The 27,350-nt window shown below is 45.3% G+C and overlaps 1 protein-coding gene across 8 annotated transcripts; it reads left to right on the plus strand.

Annotated features, from left to right (window-relative positions):
• Nucleotides 1-131: 131 nt before the first annotated feature.
• On the plus strand, nt 132-26,389 carry l3mbtl1 (L3MBTL histone methyl-lysine binding protein 1). 8 transcript variants are annotated; one of them, XM_080733607.1, is made up of 23 exons: nt 132-162; nt 1,059-1,269; nt 2,834-3,021; nt 3,497-3,623; nt 11,872-12,034; nt 12,827-12,965; nt 13,622-13,670; nt 13,949-14,031; nt 14,195-14,299; nt 16,185-16,320; nt 17,140-17,231; nt 17,844-17,995; nt 18,490-18,566; nt 19,069-19,154; nt 19,801-19,911; nt 20,239-20,380; nt 20,697-20,799; nt 21,063-21,251; nt 22,415-22,464; nt 22,963-22,977; nt 24,091-24,248; nt 24,378-24,440; nt 24,641-26,389. In XM_080733607.1, exons 2-23 carry the CDS (start codon nt 1,089-1,091, stop codon nt 24,773-24,775), a joined length of 2,544 nt encoding a protein of 847 aa, XP_080589733.1. In that variant the 5' UTR covers nt 132-162; nt 1,059-1,088; the 3' UTR covers nt 24,776-26,389. The 8 variants fall into 8 exon arrangements, with proteins under 8 accessions (XP_080589733.1, XP_080589735.1, XP_080589736.1 ...); XM_080733609.1 differs by having other exon boundaries at nt 11,890-12,034; XM_080733610.1 differs by having other exon boundaries at nt 3,497-3,581.
• Nucleotides 26,390-27,350: the final 961 nt, after the last annotated feature.

Consider the following 27,350-nt stretch of genomic DNA (forward strand, 5'->3'; position numbering starts at 1 on the left):
CTGCCGAATAAATCGACACAGTCCACTATTTCTATGGTCTTAATCGACCATTGTGAAGCGAATTCAAAGCAAGTCTTTGAATGTTAGCTATATTGTTTGATCAGCGACTGTGGTGTAGACGCATGCGCTGTTGGAGATCCGGAGCCGCAGGAGATAGAGCTGGTAAGCCAAAATGCAGTTCCTCAATATCAGTATAAGAATGCATTCATTTGTTTTGTATATTTATTATGCGATAACCGGTACATACATCCGTCAAGTGTAAGAATTTCCGATGGTGGTGTCAGTTTTTTTCTTGGTTCGCAAATTAGGTTATAGCGCATGGCATGCACTTGTGAATATAATAACAGCACCCTGTGTTGGTTTATAAATTATCCAATTTTTTGGCGTTTTAATTGACAAGGTTTAAGTGGTTTTAGTTTATAGTAGTAGCCTAATAACTAAAGTCGTCAGTTGTGATTATGATACTGAAGCTCTTCATTCATTCGTGATCCTGCCAGAATGGATTGCAGGGTGCTTTCTTCCTTTTTTTTTTCTTTTTTTTTTTCGTAAATGGGATTTTCACAGGAATTGAGACCCAATGTGCTTTTACTCATTTTGCTTCAAGGATTTCTGATCCTCCGCCATTTTAACGGAATTGGTGGCTTTTGTTGGAATTGATAGCATGAGTAAACAAAACATTGCAAAGGCTGTGTCACAATAACCATTTATTAAAAGACAGCATCGAAGTCACCCAGGGTCAGTAGGCCTATAGTCAATAGGATTCTGTTTCTCTTAGGTTACTTGATTGAATAACACTGACATTTTTTAGTTTGAAAATAATCAATATTAGATAATCAATAATAGAAAGGACTAGCCTACTGTTTTGTTTTAGAACCATGTTGGACAGGGGCAGAATTAAGTAGCACAGGAGCATGGTGGGGTCTTTGAGATATCAAATAAGTCTGGTTCAATAGATTGTGAAGGTGGTATGGTATTTTGAGCTACTTTCAGAACTCAGAATCAGAAGCATTTGCTTAAGGCTCAAACAAGGAATTTACATATTGTTACATATTTTTCAGCGCTCCTGAGGGAAGGACAGGGACACCAGTATGAGTGCCAAAGTGGACATGGAGGGCCCAGCCAAAGAACCAGAGTGTAGGCCTGCTCCCTCGGACCCTTCGCCCTCCTCCTCTTCTCCCCCTAGTGAAACTGTCCTGGTGTGCACTACTGATAGTATAGCTAAGAAGGTGCACATCCAGCCTCAGGCTACCACAGCTCTCATTATACCAGGTGAGGAAGTGTGTGTGTGTGTGTGTGTGTGTGTGTGTGTGTGTGTGTGTGTGTGTGCGCACGCACACAGGGGTGTCGCGCCAATTCTGGGCCCTGGGGAGTGGGAACAAGGATTCACCTTGGGCCCCCCTATGAATGTTCTTCATAGGGAGAGGGTGCTTTTCAAGGCTCCCCTCCCCACCACCTGTGTGTGTGTGTGTGTGTGTGTGTGTGTGTGTGTGTGTGTGTGTGTGTGTGTGTGTGTGCGCGCGCACGCAGTGGTGTAAACTATATTTACTTAAGTTCTGTGCTTAAGTAAGATTTTGAGGGATGTACTTTACTTAAGTATTTCCAATTTTCAGTACTTTTACTTATACTTCACCACATTTCAGAGGCAAATATTGTACTTTTAATCACTAAAACTATAGAAAGCAGTAAATGAAAACATTTTAACACTCAGCTTTTCTTTCCTCTAATGACTCTCTAAAATATGAACCTTTGTTGCAAAAAAACAAAGTTGTCCTTTAAGTCAATTTTAAATTCCAGAGTATTTCTACATATGAATACTTTTTCCACCACTGTGTGCATGTGCATGCATGTGCTCATACTCTTGTATGAACTCTTGGATTCATGTTTACGCTCTCCAAGTTAAGTTTATGTTACACGTCCATTTGGGTAATTAGTACACTCTCACAGTTAAATTAGCACTTTACCGTGGGGGGGGGGGAAGTGGGACTGAGTTACTAGTGCCCAAGGTGGAGGGGCCTTAATTATTTTATATTTTAGCTATCAGTGCCGTGCTGTGAGCTTTTAGATCTGCTATTTTTGAAAAGTTGAGAAAATGTGTGCAAATCTTATATAGGGCCTATGTGTTTTTTAAGCGAACATTTGTAACTAAAATTTTGCTTCCTGGTGGGGTTCCTGGAACTAAATATCTTCAGATGGGGGTCCGTGGCCAAATACAAACATTTTGAAAATATTCAGAGACTTGCACCAATTTTTTAGATTTTTCAAAAATAGCAGATCTACAAGCTCGCAGCGCGGCAGCGTGAGCTCGTATATATGCTATTTTTCAGTGGTTAAAGCACAAAATAATGTGTTCCCATTCTAAAGGGGTTAAACCCCTCCCCCTATGAAGAACATTCATGGGGGGCCCGCAGTGAATCCTTGTACCCAGGTCCCAGAATTTGGTGCGACACCCCTGCAGTGCACTCTGGGAAGGTGCTGCTGATACAGGTACATTATCCTCCTACGCTGATGTCTTAATCCCTCCACCATTAATTGTGTCTTTGCGCTTCTCAAACCTTTTCATGTCAAGGACCCCAAAATAAATATATATTTGGCCGCAGACCCCCATCTGAAAAGACTTTGTGCCAGGGACCTTCATGCAAGATTTGAATGAATAACACTATATCGTGTTTCCAAAATATTCAAAATGTTCCCAACTTTTCTCAAGATGCTTTGAAAATAGCAGATCTATAACCTCACGCTATGAAACTGCCCCTACTTGGTCTCTGTGGCAGATCTCTGTCTTGTACAACTAAATATGAGAAGGACAATTGAAGGAGAGTTTCTCCCTCCTCAGCTCCACTCCCCAGCCACCATAAGGTGGAGGTGACTGCAGGGGCTGCAGTGGCAGAGCCCTGTAAAGGAGGCAGCACTAATGAGACTGCCACACCCACCCTCACAGCCCAGGTGGGTGGGGCTTGTAGCATCGTCCATGTGCTGGAGTGGAAGGAGGGGATGGCCATTCTACCCAGCAGCAACCTCAAGGTAAGTGACTGTTGTGAAACTGTGGAATAATATAGAGTTTTAAAGACATTATTGAATCTGCATTTTTAACCACATGAGCCATATACACATTGTTGTACGACAAATAGCTGATCTACAAGCTAATTGTACAAGTTAGCCTTAACAATAATTAACACGTTAAGTTTTCAATTATATCGCAGGATCTTTTCAGACTGTTAAACAACTGGAAATGGAAGACCATTACAATCATTTTCCATTTTGGTATATCCTTGTAACTTACTGATAAGAAATGAATAAGCATATAGGTTCTTGCACTCTGTGTGTGTGTGTGTGTGTGTGTGTGTGTGTGTGTGTGTGTGTGTGTGTGTGTGTGTGTGTGTGTGTGTGTGTGTGTGTGTGTGTGTGTGTGGGTGCGTGCGTGCGTGCGTGCGTGCGTGCGTGCGTGCGTGCGTGCGTGCGTGCGTGCGCATGCGTGTGTGCGTGCGTGCATGCATAGTTTTGTTTGAGTGATGTAGGAACTCTGAGCACACTGATCACACCAGGAGCAACCAGCAGCACCACTGACCCTGCAGAGACTGCTGGTAAATCTGCTGAGTCAGAAACCACACTCCCAGATAAGTCAGGTAGAGCAAATAGAAAATAGGTTCAATATACAGTCTTTTGCACATTATTTTACACACAATTGCTTGATGAAAACGTCACAAACACAAAATTAAACTTGCACAAAGATTTTGGTCCTTTGCCTGCTGGAAGTGTGCACAATAAATTGTGATATAAACTAGAAGCAGTGCTCTTCCGAGCACAGGTCTCCACCAGGCCGTGCGTCCTGGTGGTGCTACTGTATAATAGGCCAATGTAAAAAGGGTGGCATATGTTTACTGTCAATATTCCAGGATGACCTCCCACTTGGGTAATGACGCCCCCTGGCGATCATTCAGAGAAACTACTTCAGCTCCCGTACTAACGTAGGTAGGAAGGGCCTGTCACTCAAACCGGAGTGACCCGCCTCCAGGCTATATAAGCCCCCGGAGGCGGAAGTAACATCCTCTTTTCACTCTCTGCGATATCACATTCAGATAAGTTGAAACTCAGCCTTTGTATTATTATTCTTCGCGCATTAGCCTAAAGCGGTGGCATTGGAGTCGCCCACCGGCGAGTGTTGAATTAACCCGTACTTAAGAATACTTATTCTTGTCCCGTCCTAAAACGACGGTTATTTCCTTCTATAACAAAGGATTATTACTGCTTGTTCAGGCCTCCGCCGAAGCAAGCGTGGCATAGCATTAGCCGTTAGCTTGTTAGCTCGTCTGCTATTGGTTAACGTTAGCTACACTGCTTACCGCTTGTTCAGGCCCTGCCCGAATCAAGCGTGGCCTAGCTTTAGCCGTTAGCTTGTTAGCTTGTATGCTTCTTGTTAACTCTTGCTACAGTGCTTCGCCATGGATCCTCTGGCCTTCCTGCCGAGGCAATGTCCAGGCTGTCCAGGACTCATCGACGGACAGGATCTTCACCCTCTCTGTGTCGGCTGCATGGGCGTTGCACACGCCTTCTCTGCACTGAGTCCTCAGGGGAGAGCAGGACCCTTCTGTGACTTCTGCGTGGCCTACGACCACGATGTACTGGTACACCGGTTCTACCTAGCCAGGGCAGGCCTCGGGGCCTGCGCTCCACCAGGTGGGTCCACTGCTCTCAACCCCACAGCCCAGTCTTTCCTTCCCCAGGCGGCCCGCACCGTTGGTCAAGGTGCGGCGCTGCCTTCCGGAGATCCGTTTGGCAAACAGCGCGCCATTCCAAGTCAAGATGGCGCCGTGCTACATGAGACACCGCCTGCCGCGCAACCGACCGCAGCTAGCTCCACTGTCACTGGAGCTGGCGGGTCTGGTGAAGTCGCCGCTAAGAAGGCGACCAAGAAGGCTAACATCCCTCCGGTAGCCTTTTCCCCTTCGGGCGCGGTGCCCAAAAAGAAACGCTCGGATGTGACCGTCGGGGACGTTCCCCTCAACGTGAGCATCACCAAAACAGTCCAGACTTTCAGGCGAGAGTCGGACCTGAGCTCCTGTCAGAGCGAGGGTTCTGGTTCTGAATACTCTGGATACACGGCCGAGGAGGAGGAGGACTCCGTCGAGGACGATGGTTCTCGACTCACGGTCACAGTGAAAGGTAATGCCCCTGCGGCTCCAGCACGTCAACTGGACGCCGCAGGGAGCTCCCAGTCCTCCTCAGGCACCACTGCCCCTCCACCCGCCAGTCAAGCGGGTGAAGCGGGAGCAGAGGACGTCGATTCTGCAGCAGAAATGCTGGATCATCTCACGGTCTACATGAGAGCCCTTGCCAGAGTTGGAGAGGAGTTGCCACCTCCTCTCCCCTCTGAAGAGGCCGAGGATGATGACGAAATGCCCGGGCAGGAGCCTTCGGTTCCCGCCCCGTATGTCCTCTCCAGGCTGCCGCTGGTGAAAGGATTCACCAAGGCCCTCCATTCCTCATGGAAGACACACAAAGACCCCAGGAAGCTGCCTTTTTCTGTGTTGGATTTGGTTGGCGGTGCGGAGGCAGGCATGTCCACCTGCCCTAACCTGGACCACCTGTTGGCACAATCCTTTCTGGGTTCCGTCAGACCCCAGTACAAGGATGTAGGCACGGCAAAAAACGGGCCGTTTATCGGCCCCGTCGGCACCAACCCGCCGGGGTTCACTGTCCTGGAGGACAAGATGCAGTCGGACAGGGCTCGTAACGCCTACCGGTCCGCTGCTCTGGCCGCTAAGGACCTGAATCTAATCCAGCTCTTGCTCGCTTCCACCAAGGACCTGGTCAAAGGTCTGCCCACGGGGGAGCACACAGCTGAACTGAACACTTTATTTGACATCATGCTGAAGGTCAATTGGCATGCGGTTAAGTGGATGGGCAGGTCCATGGACTACAACCTCCAGTCTGAGAGAGCCCGCTGGCTCGACTATGTCGACCTCGAGCCTAAGAGGGACGTGGGCGAGAAGCCTCTAGGTCCTCGCGGGGAGATGTACAAGTCTCTCATTAACATGGAGAACAGTCCCACCACCCTCATGGGTGGGGGCTTGGAGCTGCTGCAGGGTAGAGTTACCTTCTTCAAGGCGGCTAAGGACATCGTCGAGTCCACTACAGTGCCTCAGGAGGAACCGCAGCAAGCTGGGAGGGTGTCCCGCTCCTCCCGCACCAGAGAGAGGGGCCGCTCTGCTTCTTATAAAAAGCACTCTTCTTCCTCCAGGGGAGCATCTGCAGCCAGGGCGCCTGACAAGCCCCGCAGCAAGGTTGTAGTTCCCGAACGTGCTCAGCAGCGCCGCACGTCCAGGGATAATAGGCAGCCGTCTTCTTACCGCGGGGGCCGCGGCAGGGGACAGCGGAAATGACACTTTGAAGAGGGTGTTTGTGTCGGGGCGGGGGTCCGAGGTGTCTCTCGGTCCCCTTCCCCCCAAGCGAGAGCGTTTGTTTTCTGTACCCCGCGTCGGGGAAATGAAAATGCCAATGTTTATGCCTCCTGTATCGGGAATAAATATGTTGAAAGAGCAAAGTCTGCCTCTGTCCAACTCTCTCGTACTTGCACAGACGACCCCATTATGCATGTCTCCTGTAGAAATGTTGATGTCCCGTCAGGACTATCTAATCAATCACAGGTTTTATCGTCAACCAGTAATGTTAACGTCAAACAATTATATGGTTCCTCATGCGCGCGAGTGGACTTTCCCTCGCGTGGGCGATGCTATGAATTCAACAATGAGTCAGAAATTCTGTCGGCCTACTATGAGCCCGTGTCAAGGGACAAGCATAAAGGCTTTAGAGCAGGAATTAAACGTAAAAGTTCCTCCCCTGTCAGGGGAGAATGCTTTAGTTGTGGGCGAATCTGCTTATCAGTCGAATCGTTTTGCTCTTCCTGTCTCTCTATCGAGCGAAAGCCGAACGCTTCCGGTTTCACCGGATACGGATTCGCTCGCTCCCCGCTTCCGGTCCAGCCGCCAAAAAGCTCCGCTAGTCAAGCGGTACAACCAGAAGGTGTTTCCGCCTTGCGGCCTATTGAACCCATGCGCTCCGCTTCCGGGTGTTCCGGATACGGATACGCAGGTCTCCCACTTCCGGTCCGGCCGCCAAAAAGCTCCGCCGTCACGGAAGCACAGTGGTGGGGTTTCTCTCGCTCAAAACACGCTAGCACGCTGCGCGCGCCAGTGGAAGTTATGCAACCCGAGCCATTGGGTATTTCGAACGATAACCAGGGGTTACAGGTTACAGTTCGCAGACATACCCCCGCTTTCGAGCAGGGTTATTCATACCAGGGCGCGTGGTTTAAAAGCAAATCTTTTGAGAGAAGAGATCAGCTCCTTGCTAAGCAAGGGTGCTATAGTGGAGCTGGACAGGACCCAATCCCGCATGGGATTTTGGAGCCGTTATTTCCTGGTGCCCAAAAAGGGGGGGGGGCTACGTCCCATCCTGGACCTAAAGGCACTAAACGTGTACCTGAAGAAATACGTTTTCAGGATGCTAACTGTACCCACCATGTTACGGTCGGTCAGGCAAGGGGATTTCCACTGTTCAGTGGATCTGAAGGATGCTTATCAGCACGTCCAGATTTATCCCCCACACAGGAAATTCCTACGGTTCGCCTTCGAGGGTCGCCTGTACGAGTACACAGTACTCCCTTTCGGTCTGTCACTGAGCCCGAGGGTTTTCGTGAAAGTGACCGAAGCAGCCATCGCCCCGCTGAGACAGCAGGGCGTCAGGTTGGCGACGTACATCGACGATTGGATGATTTCAGCGAGCTCCGCCCACGAAGTGGCGCGTCACACACAAGTGGTTTTGGCTCACCTGAAGGCCTTAGGTTTCATAGTCAACCACGGCAAGAGCATGCTGACTCCAGCAAGTCGTCTTACATTCATTGGGGTCCTTCTGGACTCATCCGACATGTCGGCCCGTCTCTCAGAGGAGAGGGTGGACAGGTTTCGGGAATGTCTCGACTCCTTTCAAGTGGGCCAGGAGGTCACTTACAGGAGTTGCATGGTACTGACGGGAATGATGGCTTCCGCAGTACATCTGTTGCGTTTGGGCAGGTTTCATATGAGACCTTTTCAAAGATGGATGTTATCCCTCGGGATCCCGCCCTCCTTGAAGTACAAGAAGGTTACGGTTTCCCCTTCCTGCGCGATCGCCCTGTCTCCGTGGCTGGTGGAGGGGTTCCTCACCAGCGGAGTCTCGATTGGCGAGGTGGTTTCCCGCAAGTCGATCACGACAGACGCCAGTCTCAGTGGTTGGGGAGCCACTTTCGAGGGGCGCACAGCGCAGGGGCTTTGGCCTCTGGAGATGAGGGGTCGTCACATCAACTATTTGGAGTTGATGGCTATACTCCTGGCGCTCAAGCATTTCGAGCCTTGGATTTTGCATTGTCACGTCCTGGTCAGGACAGACAATACGACGGCCATGTTTTATGTCAACAAACAGGGGGGCCTGTCGTCGTTGCCACTGGACCGTCTGGCTCGAGAATTGACGGTTTGGTGCTTGTCGCGCCTCAAGTCGATCAGGGCCTTACACGTCCCAGGTCTCCTCAACAGCGGAGCAGATCTCCTGTCCAGGGGAGGTTCTCGCTACGAGGATTGGTCTCTCCACCCCAGGGTGGCGAACCAGTTTTTTCGCAAGTTCGGTCAGCCAGTGGCGGACCTGTTTGCGTCAGCGGAGAATACGAAGTGTCCGTTGTTCTTCGCGGTGAAGGGCAGTCCTCCCTTGGGGTTGGACGCCTTAGCGCACACGTGGCCGAGAGGTCTACTGTACGCGTTTCCCCCCTTCGACTTAATCCGACCCACTCTGGAGAGAGTCAGGAGGTTCGGTCTGGAGATGCTCCTGGTGGCTCCCTACAAGGGCACGTGGAGGTCGGCGATCGCCCCTCTCCTTTGCGAACCGGGTTGGCAGCTGCCTCAGTGCAGGGATCTGTTGAGTCAGGCCAGGGGGGAGATCTTCCACCAAGACCTGCAGGTCCTAGACCTGTGGGTTTGGCACGTGAAAGGTTAAACCTGCTGGCAGCTGGTTTTTCTTCTGAAGTGGTTGCTACCATTCAGAGTGCTAAGGCGCCTTCTACGAGGGCGTCTTATGATGGAAGGTGGAATGCCTTTGAGGACTGGTGTGAGTCGCGTGTTCCACCGGTGGTGGCCCATGTGGCGTCAGCCCAGGAAATTCTGGAATTTATGCAGGACCGCTTGAGAAGTGGTCTTGCATTTTCTACCCTTAGGGGGTATTTGGCGGCTATTAATGCCTGTCACCTGGGGGTGGCGGGCAAGGCACCTTCTAAAGTCCCGGATGTCATCAAGTTCATGCAAGGAGTTGAACGTTTGAGGCCGGTGACTAGGTCTTTGTTCCCAGTTTGGGATCTGCAGGTGGTTCTAGGGGGCCTATGTCGGGCTCCCTTTGAGCCGCTTGTAGGGATGCCTTTGAAACTTTTGAGTTTCAAGACGGCTCTTTTGCTGGCTTTGGCCACGGCTAAAAGAGTTGGTGACCTGCAAGCTCTCTCGGTGTCTGCGGAGTGCATGCAGTTTATGAACAATGATCTCAAGGTGTTGCTCAAGCCTCATCTTAAGTTTGTTCCTAAGAACATGGTGGTTCCTAAGGAGCCTGTTGTTCTTCTGGCTTTTCATCCTCCTCCGTTTGTCTCGGTGGAGGATGAACGGCTGAATTGCCTTTGTCCTGTCAGGGCTTTGAAGGCCTACTGTGACAGGACTGCTGGTTCTAGAGCTTCTTCTCAGCTCTTCGTGGAAATGGGCAATGTTCTTGTCAGAAAGCCGGTGTCTAGACCCACTCTTTCGAGGTGGATTGTGGATGCTATTAGGCTGGCTTACTCTAGTGCGGGTGTGGAAGTGCCGGCGGCACTTAAAGCCCATAGCACTAGAGGTGTGGCTACTTCGTGGGCACTGGCAAAGGGAGTCTCCGTTCAGGAGATTTGTGTGTCGGCGAATTGGTCTTCGCCTTCTACCTTTGCAGCCTACTATCACCTGGATATCGAATCCTCTTCGCTAGCGCATTCGGTTCTGGGTGCAGTTGCCTCCTCTACGTCATAGAGGAGTCGGATCTTCCCCTCCCACAGGTGGGCATGTAGCCACCTGGGGTATTTTGGGGGGACCCTGTGTTTTCCTTATATAGTGTGTCTTACTTATAAGGCGGACTTGTCCTTTTCATTTAGTTGAATGAGGCGGACTTCGGTCTGTCAGGGTCTCTCCTTATTTTCTCATGCCTTCACACCCAGGTCCGGTGGGCCTGGGACCTTCTGGGTGATGGGTCACGCCCGTTTGGGCTGTGCTCACCCGTATGAGGGGTGTGTGGGGGTATGAGAGTAGGTTGTGGCTTAGAGGGGAGTTTAAGAATCCCAAGTGGGAGGTCATCCTGGAATATTGACAGTAAACGGTAGGTTCCGTACGGAACCATTGTTTACTTAGATATGGAAGGATGACCTCCCACGTAATGCCCCTCTGTTTCACTGAATGTGGCAGAGAGTGGTATTAAGAGGATGTTACTTCCGCCTCCGGGGGCTTATATAGCCTGGAGGCGGGTCACTCCGGTTTGAGTGACAGGCCCTTCCTACCTACGTTAGTACGGGAGCTGAAGTAGTTTCTCTGAATGATCGCCAGGGGGCGTCATTACCCAAGTGGGAGGTCATCCTTCCATATCTAAGTAAACAATGGTTCCGTACGGAACCTACCGTTCTTCACATTAGATCTTTCATGGCAATCGGACGCTGCATGCATGATTTGAGTGTTCCAAAAATGTGTTTTGCTAAAATCTACCTGCTGGTGGCGCTATAACAGGCCAATGTGAAAAAGGTAGCATTTGTTCATTGACCTAGTGGGAATATGTGTGGCAAATTTCACGGTAATCGCAAGCTGCATAGATGATTTGAGGCATTTTGTTCAAAAACGGAGCAATCCTGCAAACTTTGGAAGCTAATATTAGCCAATCAGGATGGAATATGAAATATCAGATGGATCGGACTTGATCACATGACTATAGAGATACTGTGTACCGATTTGCGTGATCTTTGGATAAAATCTCAAGGAGTAACATCCAAAAACGTGTTTTACATAAGTCGGCCCAAAAGTGGCGCTATAGAAGGCTGATGTGAAAAATGCAGGGCAAAGGTTTATCCTTAGCCTCTAGGGAGTGCGCTTACAAAGTTTGAAACTGATCGGTGAAGTTATAGGTAAAACCACAAATCGCCCTGTTATAGCGCCACCATGAGGCTGATTTAAAAAAAATCAAGTGGCATTTCTTCCTCGGCCTAGTGGGAACGTGTGTGCGCGATTTCATGATAATTGCACTTGGCGATTGGGATTTGAGGCATTTTGTTCAAAACAGCTCAATCCTACAAACTTTGCAATCCAATCTTAGCCAATCAGAATGGAATATGCAAAATCGGACAGATCTGTGTCGATCGCATGACTGTCGAGATACTGCCTACCGATTTGTAGGATTTTTGGACAAAATCTGTAAGAGTAGTGCACAGAAATGTGTTTTACAAACATCGGCCACTAGGTGGCGCTAGAAAAGGCCCATTTGAAAAATTTAGGGCAGAGGTTCTAGATTGGCATCCAGGGAATGTGTGTGCTCACTTTGGCAGCGACCGGGCCAACGGCGACTGAGATTAGCTGCACACAAACTGCGAGGACGCACGGACGCACGGACGGACGGACGGACGGACGGACGCACGCACGGACGGACGAAGGGGAAAACATACTCTCCCCCATGCCTTCGGCTGGTGGAGACAATTAGGCAGATTAGCCTAGTAGATTTGGCCTAAGTTTTCTTCCTGGTTCTCGTGTAGCACTTTATTAACTACTAGCTATGCTGTATAACTTCACACTCATTTTATTCCAGATGTGCCTGCTCCAACAGTCCCTGTGAAGGCCTCGAACCTGGAGCCAGAGAGGCCGGCTCAGACCAAGCCAGAGGTCCAGGTGGGCCTGGGACTACAGAACCATGAACCCAGAGCCCAAAGGACCTACATGGAGGAGCTCCGCAGAGAGCCTATTACTGAAAAGTATGCTCACAAAAGAGCTGGTGGCAACATACATACACTGATGATGCAAAAGAATCTGCTCCAGAATCAGTTGCCTGTCATTTGAAACACACATTCAAGGATATGTGTAGAAGGAAAAGGGATATTCTATACTTAAGTAATAAGTAGGCTATAAGGCTTATTGTCTGTATCGGCCGAGAATGAGGGTGTCTATCTTCTTTTAAATGTGTTACACCCCTGGGAGATTGATTGCTGATGTGGTGTGCATTTGAAACCTACAGTACCCTTCAACTCCCAGTAATTACCGCACAACTTAGTTATCCAAGCCACACTACTCATATGCCACCTCGGTGAACCTTGTGGTCAAGACAAGAGGCGAGTGCTCTACCGACTTGAGCTACATTACATTAGATTTTTACCTAAAAATAAAAATGGTATCCAAACAAGCTTCAGTGACATCTAACTGATTTTGTTAGAGCAGGTCACAAATGTGAATTGTCACATACAAAATACTATCAATTCTCTTATTCAAAATAGTATATTCTCAGGGTTTAGGGGTAGTTAAGATATCCAAGCAGACAGGAGGCAGGGGACAGTTTAATGTGGGTACATACAGTAGTCACAATAGACTGATTGAGGTAGTTAATAAATACAGTTGGGGATTGGTTTTCATTTTATTCAGACACACTTCTGAGGTGCAAAGAATAATGAGCAACATAAACTAGCCTCAACAAGTCTACTGTTAAACCCCACCCTCAAAAGGAGAGGGCATTTAATACATGGTCACTTTGTCTTGCCCTGTCTTCACCTCAGGAGGAGTGTTGGGGTAGAGAAGATTCCGGCAGGTGGCAGGGTGTCGACCCTCAACCCAGATCACCTAAAACCCATGAGGAAGAGGAAGAGGAAGGAGTACCTCAGTCCCTCGGAGGAAGACTCAGACATGGAGGGACCGGTGAGGACAGATGGCAGAAGGAAGGGATTTAACCCAGTCAGGGGCGTCACAAGGGGGGGAAACGCGGACTGAGTTACTAGGGCCCAAGGTGGAGGGCCTTAATTATTTAGCTATTAAAAAATAGCTATTTTTGAAAAGTAGTGAAAATGTGTGCAAATTTTTGAATATATGTATTTTTTAACATTAACATTTGTAACTCAAATTTTGCTTCTGGGGGTCCCTGGAACTAAATATTTTGAGATGGAAAACTTGGGAAATTCAAAAAACTTTAGAATGATTTGAAATATTCAAAGACTTGTCAAAGAAATGTTCATGATTTTACAAAAATAGCAGATCTACAAGCTCGCAGTGCAGCACTTGGTGCTGCGCTGTGAGCTTGTATATCTGCTATTTTTCAATAGTTAAAGCACAAAAGAATGCGTAATAATGCGTTCCCTGTCTAAATGGGTCATGGGGGGGGCTATGAAGAACATTCATGGGGGGCCCGCAGTGAATCCTTGTACCCAGGGCCCAGACTTTGGTGCGACACCCCTGAACCCAGTAGTACATGCACATGCAAATAACACTGAGATAATCAAATGTTCTGACAAGTTTGATGATTGAATGTGTCAGCAGTTGACATAGAAGTGTTGTTTGTTTTTATTTGATGGTTTCAGGATGGGAAAATCGATGACTGTAAGACAGACAGTAGACATATCAGAGGAGGTAAGAACATTCCTTTAATTGTTTTCATCTCATTTCATTTTTGTATATTTAATCCCTCCATCATTTTCATTCACAACTTCCATGCTTCTTTGCATTTGGCTCTTTCATTTCCTTCATTCCTTCTCTCCTTCCTGTTTTCATTGTAAGCCATTGAGCATGCAACGCATTGTGTGCTTGTAGATCGCCCATTTTCAGTGTGCAATGACAGCGTGCAACACCAGCCAACACCAGCGCACGACAACAGTATAAATCAGGCTTTACTGTGTGTTATTGTGCAGACAGTAAGACAGAGCAGTGGACATGGGCCCAGTATCTGGACGACCAGAAAGCTGTTGCTGCTCCCACTAAGCTCTTCCAAGAGGTTTGTGGACTGTTTAATAATATGACTGATCATCTACAAGTTGGCACCAAGTAATTAAGGCTGTACTGAGGTGTTAGGGCTGTATAATTAAGCATGTATAATTGTAAACTTTATTGTCCACAGTACAACAATCAGGAAGTAAATGTTGAACTTGTGTGTTCAGTCCCAGAGAGTGCCCATAGTGAAGAGTACCTTCAAACAAGGGATGAAGCTGGAAGGCATTGACCCCCAGCATCCTTCCATGTACTTTGTCCTCACTGTGGCTGAGGTAAGACATGCCTCGCTTGTAGAATAGATAACGCGGGAACAGTTCCCAATCCTTTAAACCAGTGGTTCCCAAACCGTGTGCTGACTCGGCACACTGGTTTGCCGTGAGACAAGTCCTGGTGTGCTTAGGGATTTTGTAGCCACTACACACAGTAGGCACCGGCTTGCTCGGGACATGCAAGTTGGGGACGATGCAAGTCGGGGATACACACACTATTCATTGTGCAATACATAGTCATATTACTGATACTGTATCTGATATACTAGTCGTACCTGTGGTCTGATCCACATGCATTGCTTAGCGGCACTGCATTCGCTCTCTGCAGCTTCCTTCCCCCATGAGCAATCTCGTCAATTGAGATATATTGGCTAAGCGGTACAAACGTGACGCAAAACTCAGCTAATTAGTGAAGCCGACGGGTCGGGTTGGCTAATCAGGGAAGACAGTGCCCACACTACTATGCAAACAGGTAGATATAGATGTTTGTGGTTCATGACTTCTCGAAATTGTACTATTGTGGCACTAACGAGACGCAAAGCTCAGCCAATCAGTGAAGCCAACCTGTGGACAGACAGATACAGACGTTTGTGGGGTTTTTTTGGTTCTCCGGAACCGTTGGTCCAATTACATCGCCATTCGGCACGGCACGCACACCCTCGGTCATATGGAATATACATGCCAAGTTATGCCCGGGACAGACAGACAGGCACAGGAATGTGATTTGATGGTCAAAAAGTAGTCAGGCCATAACTCATTGAAGACATTAATATGTAAAGGCGGGAGGGCTGACAAGCGACGCTCAGTCTCACAACGTCTCTCCCATAGACTGACAGCAGCAGCTATGAAAACAAATGTGTGTTCATAGGAGATGAGATGTCGGCCGTGGCTTGTGATTGGCTGAACCGGAGGTAAGCCAGCGCAACATACTGGCTCTGCTGTGTGGGGAGGACGAACGGGGAGGCGGGGGAGGGGGTAGCCACGCGAACCAGCGGCTTGCGGGGAGTAGCTGAAGTTGAAGTAGTTGGAAGTTGATTGACACAGGCACCTGTCAAACATTCTGACCTCATTAATTATTAAGTAGACTTAACATTCGTCATCATGCATTACGTTTTTGTTTAGGGGCTGAACTTAGGGCTGCAATTGTCTTGTTATAATACTCAAACACAGGATGTCTTCACTTTTTTGCCATCTACTGTTAGGTATAGCCATATTATCAGTACAACTATGCACCAAAAGTGTGAAAAACCTGATTTCACTAGGTCTCACAAAGTCTCTGCCAGAGGAATCAAGCAACCAGCACCCCTATTTTATAAGTCAAATTCCATTGATGTACTATAATGTGTACCACCTTGAAACAGCTTGACAAGGTCTATCAATCAGCACTTAGTTTTATTACTGGGGATGAGCGCATCATTGTACTCTGTAGGCAGTGGGCTGGTCGTCCCTGGCCAGTAGGAGAATGCAGCACAGGCTCCTGTATATATAAAGCAATCATAAATATGCAAACTAATTACCTGACATCTCTCATTACATGGTTGGGTTCATTCTCGCGTCCCTCAAGTCAACACCAAACTTGGAAAAACTGCTTTTTAGTTATTGTGTTTCTAAGAGACTTGGATGCCATAATCCCTTTTGGTAAATTCAAAAATGTTATTAAGGAATTCGAAGGTTAGACCTTTTGGTGTTTTAATTTAATAATTTGACAATGTCGATGTTCGTTATCATAATCATTATTAGTTGTACATGTAATGTATTTATGTATGATGGTTTTATATTATATTCATAACGATTATGTTTTTATTTGTGTGTGACCTTGATGACCTTGTTTCCAATGGGTTTTCCCTATTTAAAATAAAAATAAAATAATGTCACATACTTACTGTAGGTGTGTGGCTACCGACTGCGGCTCCATTTTGATGGCTACTCTGATTGCCATGACTTCTGGGTGAATGCCAACTCCTCTGATATTCATCCTGCAGGCTGGTGTGAAAGCACAGGGCACAAACTCTACACTCCTAAAGGTCAGAGGTCACACTCTACATCAGGGTTCCCCAATTAGTTTTCCCCAAGGGCCGAATTATGCCAAGCCGAGGGCCACAACATTGCAGGGGGCGACGGTGGCGTTCCCGCTACTCCAGTGACAGTTCAGATATCGTCGTTGTCGGGTGAAAATCTTGTATGTCCAAAACGGTTTGTTTTGCATTTATCATTTTAAAAATGATTTAAACTAGTACAAACAGCCGATCTACAAGCACGGTGCGAGGCGTTGTGTGACGGCCTTGTATGATGAAGCAGGGCTTTACTTTGCGAAAGAACGTACAAATTTGGAGATACAAGGTTTCCACCCGACAACGACGATATACTAGTGTTGTTGCTGCTCTTATACCACCATTATTACTGGGGTTGGTGGGGGCCAGACAGTAGCCCCCCGCGGGCCGCAAATGGCCCGCGGGCCGCCTATTGGGGAACCCTGCTCTACATCACTGATTCTCAAAGTGGGGTCTGGGGACCTTGAAGGGTTTCTGCTCTACATGATTATGTGAGCTTGTAGATTGGCTAGGTTTTTCTTACAAGAAAAAACAGTGTAATGCGTCTGAGCTAGTCTCAAATCTCTAAATAGTCAATAGACATGTCACAATCAGCTAGCTTTGAGATATATTTATACAATGAATATATGTTGTGGGGTCCCTGCTTCGTGGCTCTTTCAGCTAAGGGGTCCTTGGCATGAAAAGCATGTAGGGAAAATAAATAAGCGAGGTGAGTGCATTTTTATTGATTTGACTCTCATTGGCTTGCTTCAACATGTTCTGTGTCTCTCTGTATGTATTTGTGTTCTGCAGGCTGTAAAGAAGACGAGTTTACCTGGACCAACTATCTGAAAATGACTAAAGCACAAGTGGCTCTTAAAGAGATGTTTGCCAACCCTGGAAGAGTAAGTCTTATCAATAAACACATCACAATCTCACCATACAACTACAGTACAGATTGGCACTTTAGATCAGGCAGGAACACCCACTTCATTCTCTTTGATGGTACACAAATCAATTGCACTAGTGTATATTACATCACCTGAGCTTATAAATAGTGTAGCTCATCGTTTACCACATACTTTATACATAAGCCCAGCATCCTCAATATATTCAACTGACCAAGGTAAATAGCCACATTTTTGTTCACTAACTGTAGCACCACAACACAACTTCAACGTCATTGTCAAGTGTAAATAAATAAGGTTTTCAAGTGAAAATAAGTGGGTGAAATATTTTTTTTTATTAAAAGCTCGGATCATTTGATACACTTCATTTTAACTCATTTAGTGAGTTATTAGTGTACATTATACATTTTCTTTGGCCTATGGTATATTATTTTCAAGATGATGAAATAGATATTATTTGACCGATTCCCCCATAGGCAATAAGGGTATACAGTTTGTACACAGCCAGGGGAACCAGTGGGTTAGATGATTGCATCCTTGCATGTGTGTGTGCTGTATGTGTGTTTCTGTGAGTGTAATTTAGAAATTCTTCCTCAAATCTGTGTCCAGATAGACACGCAGTGTGGCTTTGAGGTTGGGATGAAGCTGGAGGCTGTTGACCGCATGAACCCCTCCCTCATCTGTGTAGCAACTGTTACTGACGTGGTGGATGATCGCTTCCTAGTTCACTTTGACAACTGGGATGACACATATGACTACTGGTGAGAGCGTGACACTGGGGGGTTGTTACTATATGGTGGTCATCACAAAAGAGAAACATTCATAGACAAATAAGTAGGACAATGTTTCACAGTTTTATAGAGTTACATGTACTGTAGCTGCTGATAATAATAATAATAATAATAACAATAAACTTTATTTGTCGAAGTGCTTTACTGAGCAAAAATTAATCATAAGTACTTTACAGAAAAGTACAAATGATTAACAATAAAGCAGAATGATAGGCTTAATGCAGCTACAGTATCAGTCAAGAGAAACAGTACTTTGACAGTAAACGCTCAAGCACCCTAACTTGCAGAAGATTCAAATGATATGTTATAACACAATAAATTATAATATTATGATAATATTGAATTGGGGTCACATTTGGGGTCAGGTGTTTTTAATGTAGATGTTTGGTTTGGTTTAGTTTAGTTTAGTTTCTAAGAATCTATAATTAATGCAAAACGAATTAACAATGTCCATTTCTATTCAGGTGTGATGCAACCAGTCCATACATTCACCCCATTGGCTGGTGCCAGGAGAGGAACCTCCCCCTTACACCACCCCAAGGTGATGGGTTTGATACCTTCTCCATTGATTGGGCACTTTCATACTGTAACAGCTTCTCAACCATGGAGAAAGGGGCAGGTTGAGGTGAAACTGTAGTAAAGCAAATGGGAAAGGAAGATACAAAAACAATGTAGAATGTCATCATGGTATCTAAAGTTAAATAGCGTCTTTTATAGCGTCTTTATCCGAAGAGCTTTGCAATGTGCAATACATTCACTCATTCCCACACATTCACAGCTCACACACAGATGGCATAGGAAACCGGGAGCAGTTAGAGGTTCAGTGTCTTGCTCAACGACACTTTGACACTAACCCAGGGGGAGCCAGGGATCGAACCAAGAACCTACCAATTTCTTAGCAGCCTAGCTCCAGAGCCAGGGCATGTCATATTCTTCTCTAGGCTGTCTCTCTGTCTGAAAAAGCAGAAATGCCTAAGAAATAATCATCTAAAATGTAAATCTATGAATACTGATTTATGTCTACATATGTTCTGTTGTACTAGATTACCCAGAGGCAGGTCCATTCTCCTGGTCTCGGTACCTGGACGAGACCGGTTCCACTGCTGTGGCTGCTGAAGCCTTCAAAGTGGTAAGAGTACAGAATTAGACTAGTGTTTTTCTTCATTTTAGCAAAGGTTCCCAACCACCAGTCCACGGACAGAGAGGGCTGCCTGGAATTCCAAGTTTCTGGATTGTGCAAATATGCACAGGCAGAATGCGTCACCAGGATTTCACACAGCGGCTGACAAATCCTTAGTATCTTTGTAACCAACTTCAGGCATAATGGTGTACTATGTCTGTTCTAACCTTGCATCCTCCGTGGTGGAAAGCCTGGTATTCATGCTAAAACTGAGGATGATCGGGTTGATCAATTAGTTTAGTCTTTAGTCTACCAAACTATTATTATGCCAAAAGAAAATAAATAATTATACCAATCTAAACCATTTGATTTAACAAGGGGAATCATATTGGAGGTGCACTGTTAAGGAGGTTCCGGTCCTGGGTTACAGCCATCTGTTGCACTGTGCGACCAGTGTCCTCCCCCCTGTATGACCTGTCAGCCGTTCCTTAGTAACAGAGATTTTAAGGGCAGTGTCCTGGTCAGCTGTAGTACCTGGTCAGCTGGACTGATACGGCTTATCACCCTGTCTATCCTTTTGTCACCCCATTACCCAGAGTGAACTCTTAACCCATACCTCTGTGTTTTCTTCCATTCCCTATCACTTGTGCTCCAGCGTTCACCACATGGGTTTCAGCCCCAGATGAAACTGGAGGCAGTGGATAAGAGGAGTCCTGGTCTGATCAGAGTTGCTACAGTGGAAGAGGTGGAGACTCATCGAATTAAGGTAAGGCTGGGCTGTGTGTCTGTATATGCATGTGTGTAGAGCTGCAACTATCAATTATTTTCTCATTATTTAATTAATATTATTTTTCTTATCCTTTTACATTTACTTTGTTTAAAGCAGCACTACGCAACTTTCCTCTTCTACCCCAGATCATCCAGGCCGGATATGAACCCGGTTTCCTGCGTTATATTATTATTTTTTACATTGTATTAATATACGCTACCATACAGATTGGACACATTTTCTTTTTAGTCATAAAGAAAAATCAACAAATCAAGAAAACCTTTAAAAGAAAAGAAATTGGGAAACTATATATACCTCCTCCAGGTGCATTACGATGGTTGGAGCCATGTCTATGATGAGTGGATGGATTCAGACCACCCTGACATCCACCCAGTAGGCTGGTGTGAGACTACCGGCCACCCCCTCAAAGTTCCCCCTCAAGACTGCAAAATACAGCAACCACACGGTAACGTACACTCTCATGTTAATTAGACAGCCTTTTTACATCATGCATTTTTCTCTCCCTTATGCTTGGTGGACACTTGACGACTTTTACATTGACATTGACATTTTTACCTATAGTGGCTTGGAATCAGAATGTTCCAATCCTCCTAGCTTCATTTTCAAAGTGTCCATAAGCCAGATACTTAAACCCCCCCCCCCTAACTGCAGTGTTTGGATGGTGTTTGGTGAATGTAATGCACATTCTAAAGCACTTTGTAGAAATGCACAATATACTGTAAATGCATCCCTTATTTTTATGTACCATTGTTGATGTGTAGGTCCCAGAGAGCCTCTCACCATAGGCCAGTCCAACTATTCCTCATCTATTCCCTGTAAATCAATCAGCCACTCCAGGACCAACAAGTACAGCTTCCATCACAGGTCAGCAATGGAGCCCTTAATTTATACTTAATTGTACATATAGTCAGTTGGACATAAATTGTCTTTTATTCTTATTATTTTTATCCATTATGTAGAATGTTTCACATGACACTTGAACGCTTGAAGTATGAACACTTGAAGTATGAACGCTCAGTTCATAGTCTGAGCTTCATAGCCCTGTGCTGTACATACCATGGTAGATCAATCAATCTGCCATAATCATCAAGCAGTGCATTATTAGCTGACCACTCTCATTCTAACAGGAAATGTCCAACCCCAGGATGTGACGGTTCTGGCCATGTAACCGGTCGGTTCACTGCCCATCATTGCCTATCAGGCTGCCCATTGGCTGAGCGTAACCAGGGAAGGTTGAAAGCTGACCTATCAGACACTGAGTCCAAAAGAAACCTCTACTTTGGCCAGAGGACCAAAAAGACTCATTACCGTGGCAGGTACAGGTGTCCTTTTTTGTGTGGGTCTGTGTGTGTTTGTTGGGGCAGAGGTTCTCGGGAGTGTACTGTACATGCAAAATGTCACACAGATCGTTCGAATACACCACTGCCGGAAATGAGCTGCTCACAGACAAACACACAGACGGATGGACGGCCACACTGACAGTCATACAGGAGCAAAAACAGAGTCTCCGGCCTGGTGGAGACGGAAGAAAATAATACAAATATATAAATAAATGTATAAATAAATGTACTTATACAAAATGATAGCAGCATAATACCAATGTTCCCGTCTGTAAACAATATACAAATGCTGTCAGTAACATGCAAAGTGATTCCACATATAACTGAGAGGAGACATTTTCTACACACTTCCTATACCTATTACCTATTGATAAGTATCTTATATCTTATATCTTGTATAACCAGTAAGACGCCTAAGGGCGAAAAGCATCTGTCTTGGCCATATATGGATTCTGTTAGTGTGGTTCTCCTAACAGGGAATCATCTGGGATACAATCCCTTTTATGCCCATTTATGGAGATCCCTAACAGAATTCCTTTATGCCCATATATGGAGATCCCTGCTCTGAGTATCTGACATCACTGTGATGTCACCTGTGATGTGTCAGGGAAACCACAGTGTCAGGCGTTTCACGTATACATACGGACAAGCTGTGCCGGTTCTGACAGTAAACAACTACTATACCGGGATGCCGAGCACAGGAACACTGAAAATCAACAGGGTTTTTGCCTACAATATTCTCCAGAGGCATGGGCACATTATAGGCCATCTTTCCTACCTTCAATAGACTTACCTGATGAGTAATTTAACTTTTTACAAAAGATTTTGATGTCATACTTCACTGGACATCACAATATCACCAGAGGCATCGACCGTGACATCACAATATTGTCACGCTTCACGTGACATCACAATATCACCGGAAGCATTAACATTTTAACACAGAATTGGCCCCCGATGGGGGCCTTTACCTCTAGTATGGATAATCAGAAAGTTAAGCAATCTTTAACGGTTCTACAGTATGTGTGGGAATACTTTGATTCATTGCTCAGCCTCGTTCACCCATTTCTCATTTCCTCTGCTTTCTCATTTTTCCTTCTTCCTGGCTTTCCAGTCATTTTTTATCCCTTTTTCTTCAGGATTGGCCGTCCTCCCAAACACAGAAAGAACCAGCAGAGAAGCTATCAGAGTAAGAGTCTCCTGAATACTTCTCTGCACTGCCATTGTGCCAACAAATGTTGGGGTCACATAGTAAAATCCTTTTAATTTACAATTAATTTGATTTATTTTAGATTATTACATTTTGTTACATTTCTACACCCTGAGTTATAAATGGCTTAATGAACATGTAGGATTTGAAAGGAACACATAAATCTATAACAAATAGCCATACTAAAATCATAAACAAGCACTGAGGGCCTGGTGTGAATTGTGACCTAGAATTCAATGTATTTCCTAGATAATGCATAGGGTTGCACAATTTAGTGCAACCCTGTGCATTTTAGTGCATGTTCCTTCACTGACCGTGTGTGTGTGTGTGTGTGTGTGTGTGTGTGTGTGTGTGTGTGTGTGTGTGTGTGTGTGTGCGTGCGTGCGTGCGTGCGTGCGTGCGTGCGTGCGTGCGTGCGTGCGTGCGTGCGTGCGTGCGTGTGTGTGTGCGTGCGTGCGTGTCTGTCTCCCCCTACAGGTATGTCTTCTGAGGGTGTGTATCTGACAATGATGATCATGTCCAGTGGTGTAAAGTAACTAAGTACATTTACTTAAGTACTATTAGTTAGGTACAATTTTGAGGTATTTGTACTTTACTTTCTTTCTTTTTTTTTTACTTCTTCTCCACTACATCTCGGATCCAAATATTGTACTTTTACTCCACTACATTTATTTGAAAACCTTAGTTACTAGTTACTTTGTAGATATAAATTATAATATTATAAAACATACATTAACCACTTTAGCCCTATTTTATACCTTGGCTATTTGAAAATAGTCGATCTACAAGCTCACATCACGCCGCGATGCGACGCGTTGTGAGCTTGTAGATCTGCTATTTAAAACATTTTTGTACTTTTAATTTTGGTACTTTAAGTATATTTTGATGCCAATACTTTCTTACTTTTACTCAAGTACATTTTGAATTCCGGACTTTTACTTGTAAGGGTGCCCTCACACCAAAATACCTAGAGTGGAATCCGCCAATGTATTTCAATGAGAATGGAGCGTATTTTGCAGAAAGGCAAAATACGCTCCATTCTCATTGAAATGCATTGGCGGATTCCACTCTAGGTATTTTGGTGTGAGGGCACCCTGGTGTGTGGGCACCCTAAGGGTGCCCTCACACCAAAATACCTAGAGTGGAATCCGCCAATGCATTTCAATGATAAGGGAGCGTTTTTTGCAGAAATCCTTCTGCAAAAAACGCTCCCTTCTCATTGAAATGCATTGGCGGAACGCAGATTCCACTCTCATAGGTATTTTGGTGTGAGGGCACCCTAACAGGGTATTTCTACATTGCAGTATTGATACTTTTACTCAAGTATACAATGTGAGTACTTTTTCCACCACTGATTCCTATACTATCGTGATAGAAGTACTAACATGTCTGTCTGTCTGTCTGTCTGTCTGTCTGTCTGTCTGTCTGTCTGTCTGTCTGTCTGTCTGTCTGTCTGTCTGTCTGTCTGTCTGTATGTCTGTCTGTATGTCTGTCTGTATGTGTGTCTATCTATCTGTATATCTGCCTGTCTGTCTGTCTGTCTATCTGTCCATGTGTACATATGTATTCATGTGTATATGTGTGTTTGTACGTCTTTCCCTGCAGACATGTCATCTGAAGGTGTGTATCCATCACTGTTCATGTCTGCTCTGAGCGGTCAATCGGAAGGGACTCTGTCCCTATGCTGGGAACAGCACTGTAAGCTTCTGCCCGGGGTGCAGGGCATTCATGCCAGCCAGGTGGCAGCGTGGAGCGTCGAGGAGGTGAGATAATCTTCTGGATGGAACTTTAGGTTTTTCATATGGCATGTTTGTACTATGTACTTTAGAGGTTCATTTGGTGGTGGTGGTGGTGGTGGTGTGTGCCTGTGTGTGTGCGTTTGTGTTTTCCAGGTCTTTGGGTTTGTCCAGAATCTAACAGGTTGTGAAGATCAGGCACGTCTCTTCAAAGAAGAAGTGAGATACAATGCACACTATAATCCAAGTAAAAAATATATATACTTTCACAAGTCAGTCTAAACTGACAAAAGCGCATAGTCTCTATTGTACTGTCTGAACAAACAATGGCTGATTCCTGATATCTGCACCCTGTTTGTCCATGTACTATGTTTGCCGATTAAATCAATGCAGTGTTTCGGGTTCTGATTTCTCTCCAGATGATTGACGGGGAGGCCTTCCTATTGCTAACCCAGACAGACATTGTAAAGATCATGAGCATCAAACTAGGTCCTGCCCTCAAGATCTCCAATGCCATTCTGATGTTCAAGAGCACCGACGAGGGGCTCAAGTGATGTCACCTACTCACCTGGCCCTCTGGCCAATCATCATGTGCCAAATTCCATTCTGTTCGGGAACCTCGCCAACCCTTTTCATTTGTTTTGATGTCCTGTACTCATCAGAGATCAAGGGGAGGAGGGAGGGGAGGGTTGTGGATAGGTTACATGGTGTGGGAGATGGGGGAGGGACTAGAGGGGTGAAGAAGGCAAAGGATGGAAGTACGGGAACAGTTGGTGAACAGGCGGTTTTGGAAAATGCAGATTAAGGACAGAAAGATTGAGAGAAATGTAGGGTATTTTATGAAGAAGGGATGATAACAGAGATGGGATATATGATGAAAGATTGAGCTACTGTAAGTAGGACCAGGTAAATATTGGACAGAGTAGACAGGTAAGAAATTTGGTAGACATCAAGAGGGAGAGGTTTTACCACTTTCAGCCTGGCATTCCTATTTTTGCGTACAAGCTCAAAATGTGTTGCATCGCGACGTGTTGAGTTCCTAGATCGACTATTTTTGCATATAAGAGCTGGAGAAAATGAGCATTAAATGGAGGGGAGAGCTGGAGGACAGAAAAAAGTGTTTGAAAAAAGAAAAAGAGGAGATCAGGTCTATTTTATACTTGGTTGTACGGCTGTGTGGCTCACTAATATCTGCTGTTTGGCAAGCAACATGACCGTACAATCACGTATAAATCAGCTGGTGGAGCTCAGTACAGCTTCCCAGTTTGTGCAATAAGAAAAGTTGAGAAAGAGGTTCTGTTTAACACTTTATGTTACAGCTCCTATTTTTCTTATCAAAGTACTGTACGTTGTCGTTACCCAGCAACACAATACAATGTATCAGATTTGTTGATAACAGCTGGCTTTGTTGATACCAACAGGCCTAGCAGTCACCTTTGACCGGTGAGATTGTGGCTACACCTCGAAAAATAATATGAACGCTGGTTCAGAATTTCTTTCCCTGTTTTTTAATCCACTGGTTGAAAACCACTGAAGTGGAGAGAAAGCCAATACCCAGTCTCTTTTGTTCAGTGCAGAATTATTTGTTGGAAATGTGGTCTAACTAACAACCCATAGTTTTACAGATATTATATTTTGTTACTGTGTAATTAAACTACAAATGAAGAGACGGAGGAGCTGAAATGGTGAGGCCTATCCTGTGTTTAAGTCTAAGTGAGAGAATAGCATTAAAGTGACACACTCTTTTGAGTGAGAGACATGTCAAAATGCTAATGTTCTTAAATTATTACTATTTTGTATTATTCCACAACAGGAGAAAAGAACATGTTGCATTAATGTTTCAGCACAATTGTGAGATCCAGGTGGATTTTACACACAAAGGTTTCCCATAGATGGTCACTAGAGAGTGCAAATGGCCACATCTTAGCACTATAAACATTGGCTCAGCTCTTAAGTTAACCATGACATAGTCATAGAAATACTGTTTAAAAACTATATTTAAAGTTTCAGAAAGTTTACAAAGTTCAGAAATATTGTACGTGTTTCATATAAGAAGAAAGATGTTTTTAAAGGAATGTTTTAAGGGCTCTTGGAATCTTGATTATCACTTTCTTTTGTGTCTCTCTGGTGGGATTTGTGTGTAAGAATGTGTCTGGATATTTTTTGGTCATAATCTTCATTCATCCATATTAATAAATATCCAAAGATGTTTTGTCTCATTCAGGGCATTTTTTGTGCATGTGTGTGTGTCGGGGGGGGGGGGGGTGTTGTAATATTGACTATAAACCACTTAGGTGTACTCGGCTTATATCACATCCCCCTATCGTCTATATTGTCGTCAACAGTTGACTGTAGACAACTTCAACAGTCAACTTCTTCACGCCCTTCTCCATTGACTGCTTATCTTGTTATTCCACTTCACACGCTGTAGCAACACACTCCACTGATAACCTACAGACCCTGCCAAGCCCAAGAATGACAGTTTCCTCTTTTTTTCGATATGGGAATTAGTAAATGTTTTACACAAGAAATAACAGGAGGCGGCAACTTTAGTGGTTCTGCCTGTGCATCCCCTTGAGAAGCTGCCAAAAACAGGCCACACTTCAGGTCAATACTAGTCAATATCAAATAAGATTTGTATAGATTATTGCATTTTAAATTAAATGTAGGCTACTATCACTTTTATTGTGAAGGCAATCAGAATTATGATTGACAAATGTTTTGTTTTTGGATTAGGGCCTAATTGACCCAGTGGTTCTCAAACCTTTTCATGTCAAGGACCCCCAAATTGACACTTATTAGACTGCGGACCCCCATTTGAATAGATATGCCAGGGACCCCCATAAGAGAAGATTTTTACGGCTAGCAGTGTTCAAGGACCCCCAGTTTGACATGCATTAGGCTACGGACCCCCATTTAATGGCATTCATATGTCTGCTGGGAGGGACCCCAATTTATATTGTAAAATCAATGTTAATTTATACTCTGAGATCAGGTCCATTTGTACTCTCAGAGTTACATACCCTTAATTAAGGGTCCAGTTGTTTCCTGACTATAATTTAGCTGGGGACCCCCTGGAACTCCTTCAAGGATCCCTGGGGGTCCCCGGACCCCACTTTGAGAACCAAT

The sequence above is a fragment of the Nannobrachium achirus genome (assembly GCF_963921795.1).
Source record: "Nannobrachium achirus genome assembly, chromosome: 9".
NCBI classification, from domain to species: domain Eukaryota; kingdom Metazoa; phylum Chordata; class Actinopteri; order Myctophiformes; family Myctophidae; genus Nannobrachium; species Nannobrachium achirus.